The sequence below is a fragment of the Mesoplodon mirus genome, assembly GCF_964341445.2.
Source record: "Mesoplodon mirus genome assembly, chromosome: 5".
Classification (NCBI taxonomy): Eukaryota; Metazoa; Chordata; class Mammalia; order Artiodactyla; family Ziphiidae; genus Mesoplodon; species Mesoplodon mirus.
Window position 1 is genome coordinate 131075374 of NC_138980.1, and position 18863 is coordinate 131094236.

The window sequence follows — 18863 nt, forward strand, 5'->3', positions numbered from 1 at the left end:
AAATGCGAATGGAAATAAAGTGTGTCTCTTCCAGGATGGGACTTTTAGGAAGTCAGAAAAGTTTTTCTTCTCTTTCCACTTCTACCACCTGGAAGCAGAGTGTGGAGGCCATAAAGAAGAGCCAGAGCAGAAGGTGGAAGGAATGCGGGTCCCTAACTCACCAGGAGGGAGAGAGCTGCCTGATAACCCAAAACACTTACATGAGCTAGAAATATGTGACAACTGTGTTAAGCCCCAGAAATTTTTTGGTTTGCTTGCTCTAGCACGTGGTATCATCCTAATACACACCATCTTTACATAGGCATTCTTTTGATGGTATTACAAACATGAAGAAATCCAGAGCATATACGAGAGTATTCAGGTGCAATATTTACTGAATACCAAGGCTACCTATAACATAGTTATGTTTCATGTAAATTTGCTTTCATCTAAATTCTGTCAGACTTGCCCACTAAGCTAAGGAGGCCTTTAGGATGAGAAACCCATTAAACTCTACACAGCACTTAAACAGAATAGCCTTCAAGTTAATTTTAAAGAAAAGAACGTTTTCTGGCATTGTGTGGTTTGTTTTCCCTTTCCCTCTTGAAGTAAAATTCATTCTGAAATGTGCTTTTTTTGAATTTTCAGATGTTATCCCCAACAAGTAGGAAAAATCTCTCAAGATTTTCCCCCAGATAGAATACAACGACGCTAACGGTTTTAGAAGTTCTAATTTGCACTGTCTAGAAAGTTGATTTCCTATTATTGTGTGCAAGTGACACACATACAAAGATTCCTCTTTGTTTTACATTCCAAACAACCCAAATATGTTTTGAAAGACACAATTCTCTGCATAAGAAAAAGAAGTCTTCCTTCATTTTCTGCGTGTTAGGACTACAACACACAAACATCACAGCTGTGGAATGCAGGAGTAGGATTCAGGGCAATCTTTTTTTTAACATCTTTATTGGAGTATAATTGCTTTACAATGGTGTGTTAGTTTCTGCTTTACAGCAAAGTGAATCAGCTGTACGTATACATACATCCCCATATCTCCGAGGGCAATCATTTGCATATCAAGAAGCCAGGAGTCAAGATCCCAAGGCTCTGCCCTTCATTCTGCAGCTTCCTTGCTGTGAACTGTCAGGCACATTACCACTTAGTCAGGCCCAGATTTAAGAATCCTTATGATTTGAATAATGCTTCTATTTCTCATCAGAGGGCTCCAAAGCTCAGTCAATGTTTACACGATGCTTCTGGGTATCTATTTAGCAAATTGCAGGCCATGAAGATATAAAACATCAGCTTCAAAAAAGAAAAAAAAAAAATCCAGGCAGGGATGGGCATGGAGAACACTAGGTCTGTTGTTTAAATGCCAGCCCTGCGTAAAAGGTACTGGTTGTTTGTTCCTCTGATCTAATACTCTTAGTCATTCAAATTTTTAGTTGAGGAAGAAAATGTCAAAAGTTCCATCAAGGGTTTCTGCATGGTAGAATTATGGGCTTATGGCTTTTTCCTTTATGGTGCTCTGGATTTTCTAAACTGTCCACATTGAACACATACCACTTTCTTTTTTTTTTTTTTTTTTGCGGTACGCGGGCCTCTCACTGTTGTGGCCTCTCCTGTTGCGGAGCACAGGCTCCAGACGCGCAGGCTCAGCGGCCATGGCTCACGGGCCCAGCCGCTCCGTGGCATGTGGGATCTTCCCGGACCGGGGCACGAACCCGTGTCCCCTGCATTGGCAGGCAGACTCTCAACCACTGTGCCACCAGGGAAGCCCCATATTACTTTCTTAATTGAAAAACTGGTAAACGTAAATATTTTCACTCTATAAGACTGTTTTTAAAGAGAGACGAAAGCTAACTATGTCAGACTGAATTATTGGTGCCAATTCTTTGCTTCCCCCCGGGAGTGTTATAGATCTGCATCTTTGCCAAGGTATCATGGTGGGTGGAGCATGCCTCTGCCCGTTGATGCTGGGCTTGGCCATGTGACTTGCTTTGGTCAATGGAAAGTTAGCAGACATGGTGCCCGCAGAGGCTTGAAACCTGCCTCTGCAGGTGGAGGTGCACACGCTTGCTCCTGTCTCTTACCAGGAGAACATAATACCTTGGGTAGCTTCTGGCTCAAGGAAGAGGAGAGACACGTGGAGCAGATCTAGACCCAGACTGCATCCTAGAACCAATCACAGCAGAGCCCAGGCTAAATAACCCAAAACCCAGGTGACCTGCAGCCACAGGAGAAAAAAGGGAATATGTACTGTTGTCTGATAGTGAAATTTTGTGGTTATGTAGCATTATTGTCGTCAACTGGTACACCACCTAATACCACAAAAAAACTCAGGGGCAAAAGTAACTCATGGATTGAATTGCAGGGTATAAAAAGGGCCATGTAGCAACCTTCACTTGCCCAATTATAAAGGGGACCAAGTCAACCATAATCCCAGTTTGAGAAAACTTTTTTTTTTTAAAAGCATTGACTAATTTAATCCTCACATCCATGGTGGCATTGGTACTTTTCTTTTTAATTAATTAATTTATTTTTGCTGTGTTGGGTCTTTGTTTCTGTGCGAGGGCTTTCTCTAGTTGTGGCAAGCAGGGGCCACTCTTCATCGCAGTGCGCGGGCCTCTCACTATCACGGGCTCTCATTGCGGAGCACAGGCTCCAGACGCGCAGGCTCAGTAGTTGTGGCTCACGGGCCTAGTTGCTCCGCGGCATGTGGGATCCTCCCAGACCAGGGCTCGAACCCGTGTCCCCTGCATTAGCAGGCAGATTCTCAACCACTGCGCCACCAGGGAAGCCCGGAAAAAACTCTTTAGTAGACAGGAATTGTTTTCCTTCCTCTCATTAAATATTTAATTATTTAATTACAATTATATTAAGTCCTATGAAAAGATGAGTCCATTCAACAATGAGATTTCACATTAAAAATATATTGTGAGTTTTTCAATGTTAAAATGTATTTTTTCACAACATGATTTAATGTTTATAATTGTTTTCCACTTTATGCGTATAACATATTATGTTTCACCAGTATTCTTTTGCCAGATATCTAGATTTTAGATAATATGTGATTTTAATTATTATAAGTGGTGCTGCTCTAAACATAACTAAAGTTAATTCTCTACACATATTCACGACTATTTCCTTGTGATGAAATCTGAGGAACAGAATGGCTGGATTAAGGAATATGCAAATTTTAAAGTTTTTAATATGTCTTAATTGTCTAGTTTTAATTTACTTTTGTAATTAATGGACCAGGATCCATACAGATTGACTCAGCCCCAGATATTAACTGAGCACAAATTTTCCAATTAATTGAAAAAAAAATTACTTGAACTAATCCTGCTGGAATATATTGCAAACCTATTGGGTACCAGCTGTGCTAGGCACAGTGTAGTGGCCACAAGTACAGACTGTGGAGCCACAACACCTGGGTTCAAATCTTGGCTCTGCTGTTTCTGAGCATCGTGATCTTGTGCAATTTACTCAACCTGCCTGTGCCTCAGTGTTCTCATCTGTTAAATGGGTATAAGTGTGCCTCCCTCATAAATGCACAGAGATGTTGTAAGGATTAAATAAGTAAATAAATGTAATTCCCTAAAAGCTGTGCCTGCCACATAGTAAAGTCTTCGTGTCAGCTGTCATTAGGGATGAATAGATGAAAAGGTCACAGACCTTCCTCTCAAAGACCTAAGAGTTTAGTGAAACTTATAAAGGCTAATTGGGTGGCAAAATTTTCAAAATATAAATTAAGCCTTCACATAGTCTTTGTTTCAAAGAAAACAGGAGAAAACTGCTAAAGGAGAACAAACCTTGGAATAAAACAAAGTTAAACAATAGGAAGGCGGCTGGTCTTTAAGTTACAGAAACTATCAGGCACAAACTTATGCTGTCAAAACCAGTTTGACATAAGTTTATCAACAAGGTCTATTCCAAGGGAAGATCATATGTGATTATTCACAGTTGCCTAAAACTAGTGGAAACCATGTTTCTTAGTGATCAGAAATGATGCTTTCTTCTCTCTGCTCTAATACCTGATACTAGCACAGTGCCTGACACAAAGCAGAAACTCAATTGATAAGGGTTTCAAATTGATGTTCACAAGACCAAGTTATCCATAAACTGCAAATATCCTAAATTCAATTTGTTATGCACCAATACTAATAGCCACCATTACTGGGCTAACTGCTTTGTATGTGTTACTTCATTAAATCCTCAGCTAAGCTATGTAGAAGACCAACTAAGAATGTTTTCTTCATATTCCAAAATCACTTTCAAGCTACTGTTTTTTAAAACAGACTGATGTTCAAGAGATTTTTTTAAAAGCTCTCCTAAGGACTATTAAACATTTTTGAAAATTATGTGACCAAAAATTAATTAACTAAAATAATTTTATATCAAGCTAAATTGCAAAAGGTAGCTAGAATTGCTAGAGCTGTTGAGATTTTGAAATGGGAATCAAGCTCAGCTTTTTGTTGTTGTTGTTTTTTAAAGGTAAAGGCCAAATTTCATGTTTCTGGTCATATATCTGCATCAAGAGCTATACCTTTGCATTATTTTAAACTTTTAAGTAAACTGATTTAGCAAAAATTGGAGTAACCATTACTCCTCCCCCTCCTATTGGTCAAAAATAGTTTAACCAAAGTAAGTAAATTCCCTAAGTGAAATTAGTAAGTAAGGGGTGAGCCTTTTAGCCGTTAAGATTTAATCTCCCCTGCTAAAAAACTAAGGGTTAGACTAAATCTTTAGGATCTCCTACTTAAAAAAGCAAATATTCTGCATTTATAGAAATGAAAGCAAAGGAAAATGTCCTAACAAGCATTAAAAGAACATCAGTAAAACTCAAGTGTGAACATTTGCCCTAATTTTAATGAAGTGCAGCAATTTTTTAATGAATTTTTTCCCCTTGGCCTGAAGTCAGCTTCACCTTACACCTCAGCAGTGTGCCACAGTGAGTCACATGTTCTAGACTCTGCACTGATCATGGTACAGAAGCATTTCTGCTCCCAGAAATTTCATCTCCAAAAAGTCAAAATCCATAATTCTCCAAAAAAATGAAGAACTCAACTTATTTTCCAGGTCATTTATGAACTGCCAGACAAGACTGTCATACGTAGAGAAAACTTTATTGTTAAAAAACAATAAAGTTTCTTTAAAATATTTATATTTAGAGGAAAACGCTCTCAGAATGAAAAAATAGAAATCTAACCTTTAGTGATTTAACATGAAGTTTAATAACATGGAAATTTATATGGGAAACTATTTTTTTTAAAACATGCTTTAAGTTATTTTAATTTGGCTATCTTTCAAGCCAATAAAAGTTATTTGTAGATTTTCTAGATTTTAATTTTTTAATTAATTAAATTTTAACAACACAATTTAAAAATGGGTGAAAGGAAAAAAATGGGTGAAAAATTTAAACAAGCACTTCACAAAAGGAGAAATATGAATGTCCAATGAGCACATGAAAAGATGTTTGACATCATTTAGTCATCAAGAAAATACAAATTAAAAACAGAAAGTGATACGACTACTAACCCATTTAAATGGCTAGAATAAAAAAAAACTGGCAATACCACAGACGGGCGAGGGTGCAGAGCAATTAGTTCACTCACCCGTTGCTGGTGGGAATGTAAAATGGTACCATTTTGGAAACAGTTTGGCGGTTTCTTATGAGGTTCAACATACACTACTGATACACCTAACAACATAGATGCATCTTAAAAACATACTGAGCGAAAGAAGCCAGACACAAGAAAGCACACAATGTATGGTTCCATTAGTATAAAATTCTTAAGATAAATCTAATCTATAGTGACGAAAAGCAGCTCTGGGGTTGCCTGGGCCCAAAGAAGGGGCAAGGGAACATGTTATATCTTGACTTTGGTGGTAATTACACTGGTGTGTAAATTCGCTAAAACCCATCCACAGGTACACTTAGTATGGATACATTTTATTTTATGTAAATTATACTTCAGTAAAGTTTACTAATATAATCCTCAATTTAATTGCTCTCTGAATTGGATTAAGTTGTACCAAATGGTCTGTGGAGGGGCAGGTACATTCTAAGGGGCTGATTTTCACACAAGGAACTCCACTGTCATTGGGGACACACTACAGTTGTCCCCACCTATCCACAGGGATTGGTTTCAGGACTCTCACAGATGTTCAAGTCCCTTATATAAAATGGCACCGTATTTGTTTATCAACTATGCATATACTCCCGGATACTTTAAAAGTCATCTTTAGATTACTCATAATACCTAATACAACGTAAATGCTGTGTAGATAGTTGCCAGCAGATGGCAAATTCAACTTTTGCTTTAGGGAACTTTCTGGAATTTTTTTTTTTTTTAAATACTTTCCATCTGTAGTTGGTTGAATCTGTGGATTTGGAACCCGTGGATACAGAGGGCCAACTGTACTGTATAAACGTAACCCCCTCTCTTAAACAAGTCACCCCTGCGACTCACCAGTCAGAGCACCCCCCAGGCTTCCCCGCCGCAGCTGTCTTCCATCCTCACTCAGCTGTCTTTTAAACTTCAGCGACTTTCCAGGGCCAGAAGCCACGTCTGGGTTGCTGCATTTCCGAAATGGCATGGGCGGAGGGGATAGTATGTGGTCAAGCTGCAGAGAGAAGCACAGCGGCATCACTTCCTGGGGATGCTCTCAATCAGAATGAAAGACACCATACCCCTCCCCACCAGGCATACTTTCTTCCCTCTTTTCCTTCTCTAAATCGCTCTCTCCTAACACTGTTTTGAATTTGGCTGGTTTAGAGACTTCAGGGTTCCACTGTTGAGTCTTCCATCTGAAAAAGCATCTGGCTTGCTGCAAAACCTCCACTGCAGTGTTTTTCAAGCGAATTAGTGGGTCATGGCGTATTAGTGGGTCATGAAATCAAGCTTAGTAGATGGTGACCAGCAGAACAGAAATTATCAGAGTCCAATGAAGAAAGGAAAAGAATCATTTCATGAAATGGTTAAGTTATACATGTATGTGTGTGTATTAAGAGTCATTATGTAAAATATATCTTTCTGTGTGCCATGATCCTCCTAAAAAAATGAAGAATATCACTCTTTAGATTCTACAGAGAATCCATAGATCACTTTAGTTGTTCACAAAAGAAAATTCACAAGCTTTTGGTGCTCACAAATATATGTAGGGAAGGGAACTTTCTAAGTACCACAGCCCTTAGTGGAAATCAATACGTCCTCATACCACTTCATAGCTTTTTAAAAGAAAACCTGTCACAAGAGTCATAGAAACCAAAGTCACTTCAAAAGACAGCTTTATACAAAAGAATCCCTTGTGTCACAACACTTATTTCAAGATCTGTCCTGCTTTCAGGAGAAAACCTCTCATACCTGAATAGGGCCCCATGTTTTAAAATGTTCTCCTTCAAGTAAGTATATATGCATGTATATGTGTCTAGATCGTTATTAAAGACAAAAATATTAATGTGCACATGCATATACCCAGATAGTTATTAAGAATAAAATGAACTACAGAAAATATTCATGGATATTCCAACTGCCACAGAAAAGAGCCAACTTCATAGAAATTTAAAAACAAACAAGAGTTGGGTAACACTGCTCAAAGCCAGGCATTTTTAGGGATACTTCACTGAGATTTGTTTTGTTTTCCTGGGTAGGAAGAAGGTCATCTGCTTATACCTGTCAGAATTTTTTCAGATTAAGACTCTCATGGGGGCTTCCCTGGTGGCACAGTGGTTGAGAGTCCGCCTGCCGATGCAGGGGACACGGGTTCGTGCCCCGGTCCGGGAGGATCCCACATGCCGCGGAGCGGCTGGGCCCGTGAGCCATGGCCGCTGAGCCTGCGCTCCTCAACGGGAGAGGCCACAACAGTGAGAGACCCGCGTAGCGCCAAAAAAAAAAAAAAAAAAAAAGACTCTCATGGGTGTATTTACAGGAAAAAGAAATTCAGGGATGAAGTCATCTATGTGTCTGTCTATGCCATGCAGCATGTTCAAACCCATGGCACAAAAAGAAATTTGACCTTGCCTATGAGTAACTCCTCTCAAGCCAGTTGAAATGAAATAGACTATATTCACTCAGCTGTTACATGATGTCAACCCTCCCCTAAGCTCAGCTGTATTCATTAGTAACACAGAACAGCTGGATTTCAAGCACTTGTCAATCAGTACCATCTGAAATTCATTGCCAGTCAGTATTTTACTGTATTTCATTGCCACTTAGTAGTTTAGTGAGAGGTCCTCAAGAAACTAGAGGTGCATCCACTCCAGGATCTGCCCTCATCAGCAGGGAAAAGGAATTGCAGATTGTACTCTTGGAAGTATTTGTTGGGGCTGCTGTTCATTACATCAGTGTCCTACTTAGAACGGCCTCCAAGAGTGAATTTCTGTCTAGTGTCAGACACTTTGCCCTTAAACCTTACAGACAATGAAATGTAGCAAGGGCACCTTGGACAGTAACACACCAGCTACTAGAAAGCGCAGAACCCAGCCAGGGGTCCAAATGCAGTCAGTCCATTACACAATGCAGAGGTTAATTTTGCCTCCTTCTTAGCTCTATTTTATGTTCTTACCCCAGTTTTTTTTTTCTTTTTTTCTGCCAATATTTTGGGGAAATTTTAAGAAAATTTGAAACAACAGAAAAGTTGTAAGATTAGTACAATAAAAACCATGTTCCCTTGACCAGTGGTGAATTGCTAACTTCCGCCCATGGCTTTTACTCCTTCTCTCTCTCTCCGCCCCCCTTTCTCTTTGCCCTACCACCCCCTACAGTGAGAGTTAGTTGCAGACATTGTGGATTTTTACCCCTCAATACTTTGGCCTGCCTCTTCAAATAACAAGGACACTATCTTAAATTCTCCTGCCTTGTATTAAATGTATTCTTCTAAGATGTCTCAAATCTTCTGTTATCAAGGGAAGTATAAATACTAGGGAAAAAATAAAATATGTGGACTTAATATTAAAAGTTTGCTTTTACAGTGAAAGAAAAACATGCAGCCACAAGGTGGCAATGTGTCATAGACATTCAACAAAATGCCCCATAATCGCTACTACTCGCATAAATGCACCAAGAACCCCTCAGAATAACCAAGTGAGTTAGGGTTCATTTCAGTTAGTCATTTTCTCTTAATTACTAGTGGCAGCTGCATTAAATACAAATATTTATTGTTTAAGGTTCATCAACTTCTGCTACTTATTTTTCACCTGAAGTTAAATTTTTCAGCTTGTATTATAATTAATTTCTCTGGGGAAGTTTGTTATATTGCCAATTAACAGAGGGTGAAAATAATAAGCAGAGGAAAGAAGATAATTCTTAAGGAGGAATTATGTGATTTCCTTACATATTTCCAACAAAGCCATAAAAGACATGAAACAAGTGTAGAAGAAAGAGAAGGAAATCAAGGAGAAAGTGTAGGCAAATAAAAAAGAAAATCCATTTCATCACATATAGAGTCATAAGGTATTAGTCCATAAGCCAGAATCACAACCCCAAGAGAGGAGTATTATTTTAAATCTGGCAAAATCGAGGCAGTGAACTGTGAGGGCTGCAAATGTTCCCAACACAATATAAGCAGAAAAACCCATAAGCATTGTGCCATGTTCCAGGATCCCATTTTCTTCCTCACATCAAAATCACACTCTCAACAGCGCTCTCTCTAAATATATCATTTTTCCAAATTTGCTGTGTTGTCAGTCGCTCTACTTTTCTTTCTACAGTTAGTCAGAGCTTCTCAAAATGGTCCACTACAGCCTTGCAATTTATTTTTCATTTTTTATCCTGATTCAAACACTCATGATCCTTTTAAAAACATTTCATCAGACCCTGGAGCTTAAGGCAGACAGTCAACATATCACTTTGGACACTGCCCTCTGAATGATTTCAGTTTAATGTTTTCCAACCTTTCCAAACTTCCAAAGTCTCCACACTACAAGGAATTCAACTAAAGACAGAGGTTGTCTTTACAACTTTCACTCATGTTCAAGGGCATCTAAGCCTGCATGTGTCATACTTGCTCTGAACACTTCTAATTTCCCTCACCAAGCAGTCAGTGGACTCCTGGAGAGCCAGACCCTACACCCTTGTCACATACTCACCTAGCACACCGCTAGCCACAAAGTATCCTGGACTGAAACACATTCTCTGTACTTCATTAGCTGATGGCAAGCATTGATTCGTGGTAGACTAGCTTTCCTCAAAACTACCTACCTTTAGTTTTCTTAACTGCTTTTAGTTCCAATAACCACCAAACAGTTTGAAAAGGTGCATTTGCATGTTACTGAATTTGGAAGTCAGACAGACAGGGACCAAACTTACCTCTTACAGGTAAGCAACCTCTCTTGCTAGCAGTTTTTTTTTTTTTTTTTTATTGAAGTATAGCTGATTTACAATGTTTCAGGTATAACAAAGTGATTCAGTGAAACACACACACATACATATACACACACGTATATGTATATATACACACAATCTTTATCAGATTCTGTCCCATTATGTTATTACAAGATATTGAATATAGTTCCCTGTGCTATACAGTATGTCCTTGTTGTTTACCTATTTTATATATAGTAGTATGTATTTGTTAATCCCAAATTCCTAATTTATCCCTCCTACCTCCTTTCCCCTTTGGTAAGTTTGTTTTCTATGTCAGTGAGTCTGTTTCTGTTTTGTAAGTAACTTCATTTGTATCATTTTTTAGGTTCCATATGTAAGTGATATCATATGATAAATTGCCTTTATCTGACTTACTGACTTACTTCACTTAGTATGATAATCTCTAGGTCCATCTATGTTGCAGCAAATGGCATTATTTCATTCTTTTTTATGGCTGAGTAGCACTATTCCATTGTATATATACCACATATTCTTTATCCTTTCATCCGTCAATGGACACTTAGGTTGCTTTCATGTTTCGGCTATTGTAAATAGTGCTGCTGTGGACACTGGGGTGCGTGTATCTTTTCAAATTAGAGTTTTTGTCTTTTCCGTATATATGCCCAGGAGTGGGACTGCTGGATCATGATAACTCTATTTCTGTTTTTGTAAGGAACCTCCATACTGTTCTCTATAGTGGCTACACTGACTTACATTCCCACCAACAGTGTAGGAGGGTTCCCTTTCCTCCACACCCCCTACAGCATTTATTATTTATAGACATTTTGATGATGGCCATTCTGACTGGTATGAGATGATACCTCATTGTAGTTTTGATTTGCATTTCAGTAATAATTTTGCTAGCAGTTTATCAAAGGAAACATGTAAGCATCCTAGAGAACAAAAGGCGTACACAACGACTGTAAGTCTGATCCAGACTTGGGGAAAAGTTTCCAAAATTACCAGCCCTACAGAAATGCTCATCACCAGAAATCTATATCTACCTTCTATATTGATCATCTCCAACCATTGTGTGCTGTTTTACAACTATCAGGATGAGTAAAACAGAAGAGTCCACCACAACTACACTGTGGCTTTTGCCATCAGTGAATATGAATTAAAGCCAAATGATTTACAAGACTGGGTCTTATTTTGTTTAGTGTCTCTGCCATCACCACCACAACCACTACCACTGTCTCCAAACATGGACCATGTGTTTCTTCTATGGCTATATCCCACAGTTTCATCCATCTCTTTCTAAAAAGGCATATTATAACTTTCGATGAACACTGAACGTGCAGCCTTCTTAACTGACAGTTTTCTCCAGCCTCATCTCCAGACACTTTCCGGCCCAAGCACACAAGTTCTCTCACTTACATGTTCACATAACCATTGTTATTTGGAAACTAAAGAGATTTTTCCAACTTCAGTAAATGGCAACTCCTTTTGTCTAGCTTCTCAAGTCACAAACCTTACACTGATTCTAAACTTCTCTTTCTTATTCTATAGCTGATCGATCAGCAAATCCCCTAACTCAACCTCTAAAATATATCCAGAACCCAATCACTTCGCCACTTTTACTGCCACCACTCCTGTCTCTGCCTTCGGATCTCTCTTGAAATAGCCTCCCAATAGATCTCTTCCATCCATCTGCTTCCATCCTACTCTCAGCACAGCAGCCAGTGACCCTTCTGAAACATAAGCCAGATGCTCCAGATCCTCTGCTTGGAGTCCTCGCATGACTTCCTCTTCACCCAGAACAAAATCCGAAGTCTTGACAATGCCCTGCAAGGTCCTACCACCTCTACCCCCATCTCTCTGAACCCAGGTCCTACTACTCCACTCACTCCACTTCCGTCTGTTGCTGGACCTCAAAAGCCCCAGGCATCTCCCCACCACCCAGGACCTTTACACTGATTACTTCCTCTACCTGGGATACACTCCAGATATTAGCTACCATGTTTCCCCCATCCTAAAGGTCTCTATTAAAAGGTTACTCTTTCGGGGGGGCTTTCTCTAATGGCCCTATGTAAAAGTGTTACCTGAACACAAGTTTGTGTGCCCCATGTACAGTGAAGTCAAATAAACTGAAACATTGGCATTTGGAGCAGAGAAAGGTTTACTGCACGGCCAAGCAAGGAAAATGGGTGGCTCATGCTCAAAAAACCCAAACTCCCTGAAGGGTTTCAGCAAAGCATTTTTAAAGGCAAGGTGAGGGAGGGGTATCCCAGGGTTTGTCATCAGCCCATGCACAATTCTCTGATTGGTTGATGGTAATCAATTCTTAGGTGCCAGAAGGTCTGGGGGCTATGAGCTCATGATCATCAAGCAGTTAATTTCTTCCATTTGGTGGTGGTTTTAGCAACTGAAAAACTCAGGAAATACACATCAGATACTACCATCTAGGTACTTCAGAGAGGAGCTAAAGCAGAGGATATAGGGGAGAATTCTGTCCTGGGACGGTCCCATAGGGGCCTGCTTGGTTACAAAGGGTAGGCCCGTTACTTTTTTCCCTTTTCAATTTTTCTCCTTAGCATCTATCACTACAAACATGTTAGACCTTTTATATCTGTTTATTGTCCTTCTTCTCCGGCTAGAATGTAAGTTACATGAAATTACATACTACTCTGTTTTGTCCACCATTTGTCCACTGCTCTACTTAAAAGGCACCTTATAAATATTTGTTGAGAGAACAAATTGCAAATCTCTGGTATTTAGATTAAACAAAAAATTAAAAAACATATGCAATAAAGGATTTTGATTACTGGAAAAAAACAGGATCAACTTATAATATTAAATGTTCCTCAAGGTAAAAATGCTAAAGGGAGTCTAGCATTTTGACAAAGTTGAACACTTCATGTATGAAAAAGACCCTTAGGTTGGAGCAAATGGCATCTTTTCAAAGAATCTTTTCTATATACAAACTAATATGCTAATTTTCGAACACTGCTACCTCTGAAGGTGATTCCTAAGAATTATTCGACCTTTAAAATCTATCCTAAGTAGCATAATCACTGTGTCTATCAGCTCCTCCTTTCAGTAATTCCTTATTCATTCCCAAGATGTGGCACCTGCATTTTAAAGACCCATCCAGAATGCACATTCCCTAAGGCCAAAGTTCATTAGTTCAGAGGGATCACTGCATACATAATAGGGTCTGACAGTGAAGTCTTTTCTATGCTAAAAAAAGAGAGAGAAAGAGATTGACTAGTAACATAGGGTTATGAAGACACTGTTCACTTATTCTGTTTCTTGATTTTAAATATTCTAAGAAACTGAAGATATGAAAATAAATGAATAATTGTAACACTGCATAGACTATGCTTGTAATCTTAATTAATTGCTCTATTGCCTCCATCCAGAAAGGAATCAAATTGGCAACCTGAAATGAGTTTATTGCAAAATTGGATTTTATTTACATTTAAACCAAGTCCTATAAACAACATTTTGAAATTGGATAGGATTCTATAGTTAAGATGGTCATTATTGTTTTCATACTAATTCCTCAGTGGCCAGGAATGCCAACACTTCCTATCCTAATTAGGACATTTAACTCTTTCTATGCCTGTTTCCTCATCTGCAAAATGTCAGTAAGAAGACTACCTATCTCTTGAGGTGGCTGTGAAGTTTAAAAGAATTCATATATGCGCTTAAAACAATACATAGAATGCAGTATGTGTGCAATAAATATTAGCTGTGGTGGCTATTAACATCCCCATGTAGAAGTTACTTCATTCGGAAACATCTCTGTATGTGTACTTCATCATAAATGGTTTGCAAGGAAATTAAACTTATTATAGTTTTACTGAGTTGTCTTTATTTTTTCTTTATGGCTCAAATGAGAACTTGGTTTGAATGAACTGCTTTAAAATTATTTCAGGCCAAAACGAGAAATAACTAAAACATAAAAATAAATAAATAAATAAAATTATTTCAGGCTGTAATTCTTGTGCTTGTGCTCTAGAGCACAGACTCCTGGGTCTTGATCATGGGGCTCTCAGCATGCATGAGGTGAGGGGCCTACTCCCAGTTTGAATTCTCAGGCACAGAATCCTACTGTCATGCTACTTAACTCCTCTCGGAAGTACGGGCCTCAGAGGTGGTGAGGACGCAGAGGGAGGGTGGATGAAAAGGGCCTGACACAGGGCTTGGCACATACAAGCACTAAGTAATAATGTTGATGGTAACTGTCATCACAGCTCGAGTCTCCCCTTGCCTTAGCCTATTGACTCGTAAAGCATATGGCTCTTTATTTGCCTGGCCCTTCCCAGTGGTACCTCTCCAGCATTCTTATCTCTACGGTGACTCAAAAGAATAGACAGAAGAGAAAATATTTAACATTCTCACCATTGCCTGAAGAATATACAACCTCCCTTCCCCCAGCGTCCTAAGATCTTACTATAGATCAAATCAGACACTGAGAGAGCTACAATCTTGGACCACATTTTACTGGGGCCCATTTAACTGAAATTGCCTACATTCATATTGGACTATGCCACCCAGAATGCATATTTCCATTTAATGATGTTGTAAGAAGCAGCCCTCTATAAGTCCTGCCACTCTGTTCTATAAACATAAGGGCCTATATTGAACAGCCTCCTCCTTGTCAAGACTCTTCTCTATACAAATATTAAGCAGCTGGGAACCAGGTATTCCTCTGGACACAACAGTGGACAGAACAGACAAAAATCCTTGTCCACTAGGAGCTTCATTCCAGCTGGAGAGACAGAACCCTGGAGAAAATGCTGTCAGTTCTCTGCACTAGAAACAGCTCTGCTTCTGCTGGGTTATGGTCTTATTTTAACCTGGGAAGCCCATGAACCATATAACTAATCATGTTCCTCTAATTCAGCCACTTGAAATCATAGGACAAAGCTTGCAGTCCATCACCAGCAAGTGTGGCCTGTCCAGTCTCCATCAAGAGTTCATGGATCTGGTTGTAACCTGCAGTAACCTCACTGGATTTCACCTTACCCTCTGCTAGACTGAATGTTTGTGTCCCCACCACAAATTCATATGTTGACCCTTAACCCCCCAAAATGATGGTATTTGGAGGTAAGACCTCTGGGAGGTGACTAGGTCATGGGGGCAGAGCCGTCACGAATGGGAAATCCCATAGAGCTCCTTTGCCCCTTCCACCATGTGAGAACATAGCTAGAAAAAAATCTGGCTATGAACCAGGAAACAGGCTCTCACCAGACACTGTATCTGCCAACGGCTTGATCTTGGACTTCCCAGCCTCCAGAACTACGGGAGATAAACTGTGCTTATAAGGCACCCACTCTACGGTATTTTGTTATAGCGGTCTCAAGTAGTGGTAATCTTGTTGCCTGGGGGACATCTGGCAATGTCTAGAACCATTTTTGGTTTGTCCAACATAAAGGGGGCAGGGCACGTGCTGGGATCTACTGGCTAGAGACCAAGGGTGCTACTAAACATTCTGCAAAGCCCAGGACAGCCCCCAGCAGCAAAGAATTATCCAGCATACAACATCCATAATGTCACTGTTAAGCAACTCTGCTCTATACTTGCTTTTCTTTTGTCTATCTGCACCTATTTTTAAGTTATTCATCTTGCTGAGTTCTGTGTAACTGTAGGTCACCTTAAAACCTTTTGAGAACAAGAAGTGGGGGGCAAACGGAGAGCATCGATCGACTCTAAGCAAGAATTGTTCATGTCAACAAGATTTGTTAAGCAAACCCGTTCCTGAGCCACATTAATGTACCCAACCTATTTAGCTGTTTATTGCATTTCACTGTCTCAGTGAACATCCATGTTTTGAAAACTAACATCAATAGAACATCTTTAAACTGAAAGATGTACTAGATACCAATATCATGTTCCACCTTCAGTTTTGTAATTAATGCTTTGAATCACAAACTTCAATGAGCAATACAAGAAGTGTTTCCGAAACATCCTACCGTACATTAGTAGATCAAACTACAACGGCATTCACCTAAACAGAGCTGCACCACTTGTTTCATCTCTGCAGAGAATTGATTTTCTTTCCTCCTTCCTGGGAGACATATGTAAATTAGCACTTTGATACCACAGTCTGCTTTTGTCTGTCAACTCAGCTTCAAGAAAGTTAATCCCTTTGCTTATGAACATGCCCCCGCCAACACACACACCGCCGGCCGTACCACCGTAGTCCCAACGACAAAGCGCCACACAGCAGGCGTTTAAGTGTGATGTGTCCATTAAGCATTAAATTCAATTGTCTGCAGATGAAAGCACAGAGCTAATATTATATTACAGTATTTCGAAACATAGCGCTTCTTAATTTAGAAACAGTGACACTGGGGAAGCACAGGGAATATACTGATTTGACTCTGCATACATATCACCTATTTTCCTGTCGCTTTAATATTCTAGACGTGTCTCTGACCTTTAGTTAGGGATCTGATCTATGCCTGAAGTTGTTTACTTATCCGAAGACATTAAATTCCCCTGGCACCATCATGTCCCCATCAGCAACATAACTAAAGTTTCTGACCGCGGTTAACAAAGCAGGCAGAGAATATACTCCTTACCAGTCACTGTCCCTGCACTTAAAGTCAGAGGGGAAAATCTCAACGATGCCACAAAACTTGACATTCTGTGCCAGCTTCCCCCTCTGGTGGGGAGAGTAGACCCCCAGGCAGGTAGTAGTAGTATTCCCATTTTACCAATGGGCAAACACATTGGGAAACATTAACCCCTCCAAAGTTATCAGCTCCACAGGAGGTACAAAAGGAATCAAGCTCAAGATTCCTAACTCCAAAGCCGATGGTCCTTGCACTGTTCCAAACCGTGAGAGGGGCTCACAGCAGCAAAGCACATGAAGCCCCGGAAAGTTGATTTTAATTCCCTCTTTCATCCTCGGTCCTAGAAGGCTCCCCAGAGGAGACTGAGTCTTACACTCTGGTGTCAACCAATCTGAATGATCTACTTCAATCCTAATTGGCAGTCTACAGAAGCGGTTTCTAGGACTTCTTAGCTGAAATCCTCAAGTTAGCTGAAATCCTCAAGTCAGAATTACAGAATCACAAAATCAAATCACTTGTAGTCTAATTTCCTGCTTTTCAGAAGACAGAGGCCCAGCCAAGTCAATCGCCCAGGTTTGCAAAGATAACAGCCTAGGTTTCTGGTGCGTGAATCCTGACCAGAACCCGGATTTCCAGACCTACAATCTGTTACCTTGCTCCCCTTACCTACTCCTGCTGGTGTCCACCACTCTATTATAATTGACTAGCAGGATTTTCTATGGGTTTTTTTCATACATGCTTTATCAACCCAGAGTTGTGTTAACAACTAGACATTGTGCTAAGGGCTGAAGATAAAAAACAGAATGCACAGGCTTCCCTGGTGGCGCAGTGGTTGAGAGTCCGCCTGCTGATGCAGGGGACACGGGTTCGTGCCCCGGTCCGGGAAGATCCCACATGTCGTGGAGAGGCTGGGCCCGTGAGCCATGGCCTCTGAGCCTGTGCATCCGGAGCCTGTGCTCCACAACGGGAGAGGCCACAACAGTGAGAGGCCCGCGTACCGCCAAAAAAAAAAAACAAAAACAAAAAAAAACCCCAGAATGCACATAGTCATCTTCCTTAGGACATTTCTACCAGAGTGCAGGAGACAGACACAAAAGCACAACCATGAAACAACAGGGCAAATGTAACAATAGAGTAAGGTATGAGGGATTGTAGCGGCTTTGAGCAGAGTTGTGGTCCAGCACCTAATTAATTTCCGGTCCTTACTGTATTGGCTAAGCCATGCGGTGTCACTTAATGCCTGAAACGCAGAAAGGAGTTAACTATCATTTACTCACATAGATTATGGTCTTCTCGGGGACCCTGAAGCCAGTGCCTGAAGGAACACAGAGTGGTGTGTAAACACTTGGTAATTTTCCTTCTAGCTTGGGCTTTTCAAGCTTTTCTTTAATGGGGTACAGAAAAAACATTATTTTCTAAACAAGTTGGTCTAAGAAGGACGCATGAGGAGAATCCTCTCTTTGTTGAGAAGCTGCTGTGCTAAGTACCGTAGAGGGGAAATACCTGAGTCCACAGGGTCTGAGGCTGAGGAGAACTATTTTGTGTTACGGCAGGAGGAAGGATTTGCTGTTGCTCCAGAGACAGAAAGAGACGGCACGTGAAAAATGCAAAATAAGCACCGAAAGACAAGTGTTTTTTTCAACTAAATGAAAACCAACCAAGGAGAATAACTGGCAGCTAAACGTTCTCTGAGAGGAGGTGTAGGAGGAAGAGCAGAGTTTCTCCCACCATCAGCGCCACACTGCCTGACCCTCAACATCCGTCCTTCTTAAGGCACGAACCGCCCCACCATGGCGGGTGGTCTAAGAGCAGCGCGAGCATCACATTCCATTTCCTGAGGGGACCAGACAACAGGCGAGAGGCGGAGGCAGGGCTGTGAGGCAAGCCTACAGCCGGGACAGCACTCAGACACTTACAGGGGGCGAATGATAACTTCACCTATAAAATAAGGAAAATTACTTCCTCCTCCCAGGATTCTTGTGGATTA

The 18863-nt window shown here is 40.3% G+C and overlaps 1 protein-coding gene across 2 annotated transcripts in view; it reads right to left on the reverse strand.

Annotated features, from left to right (window-relative positions):
- Nucleotides 1–18863, reverse strand: part of MAST4 (microtubule associated serine/threonine kinase family member 4) — a gene marked incomplete at its 5' end in the record, with an annotated part of 585767 nt that overhangs the window by 400164 nt on the left and 166740 nt on the right. The window contains one exon of one of the 2 annotated variants that reach the window (XM_082620666.1): nucleotides 6456–6609. In XM_082620666.1, the coding sequence (XP_082476792.1) occupies nucleotides 6456–6609 (154 nt within the window). Of the gene's footprint in view, nucleotides 1–6455; nucleotides 6610–18863 lie in introns of those variants that run through there. The other variant, XM_082620667.1, reaches the window with a different exon arrangement.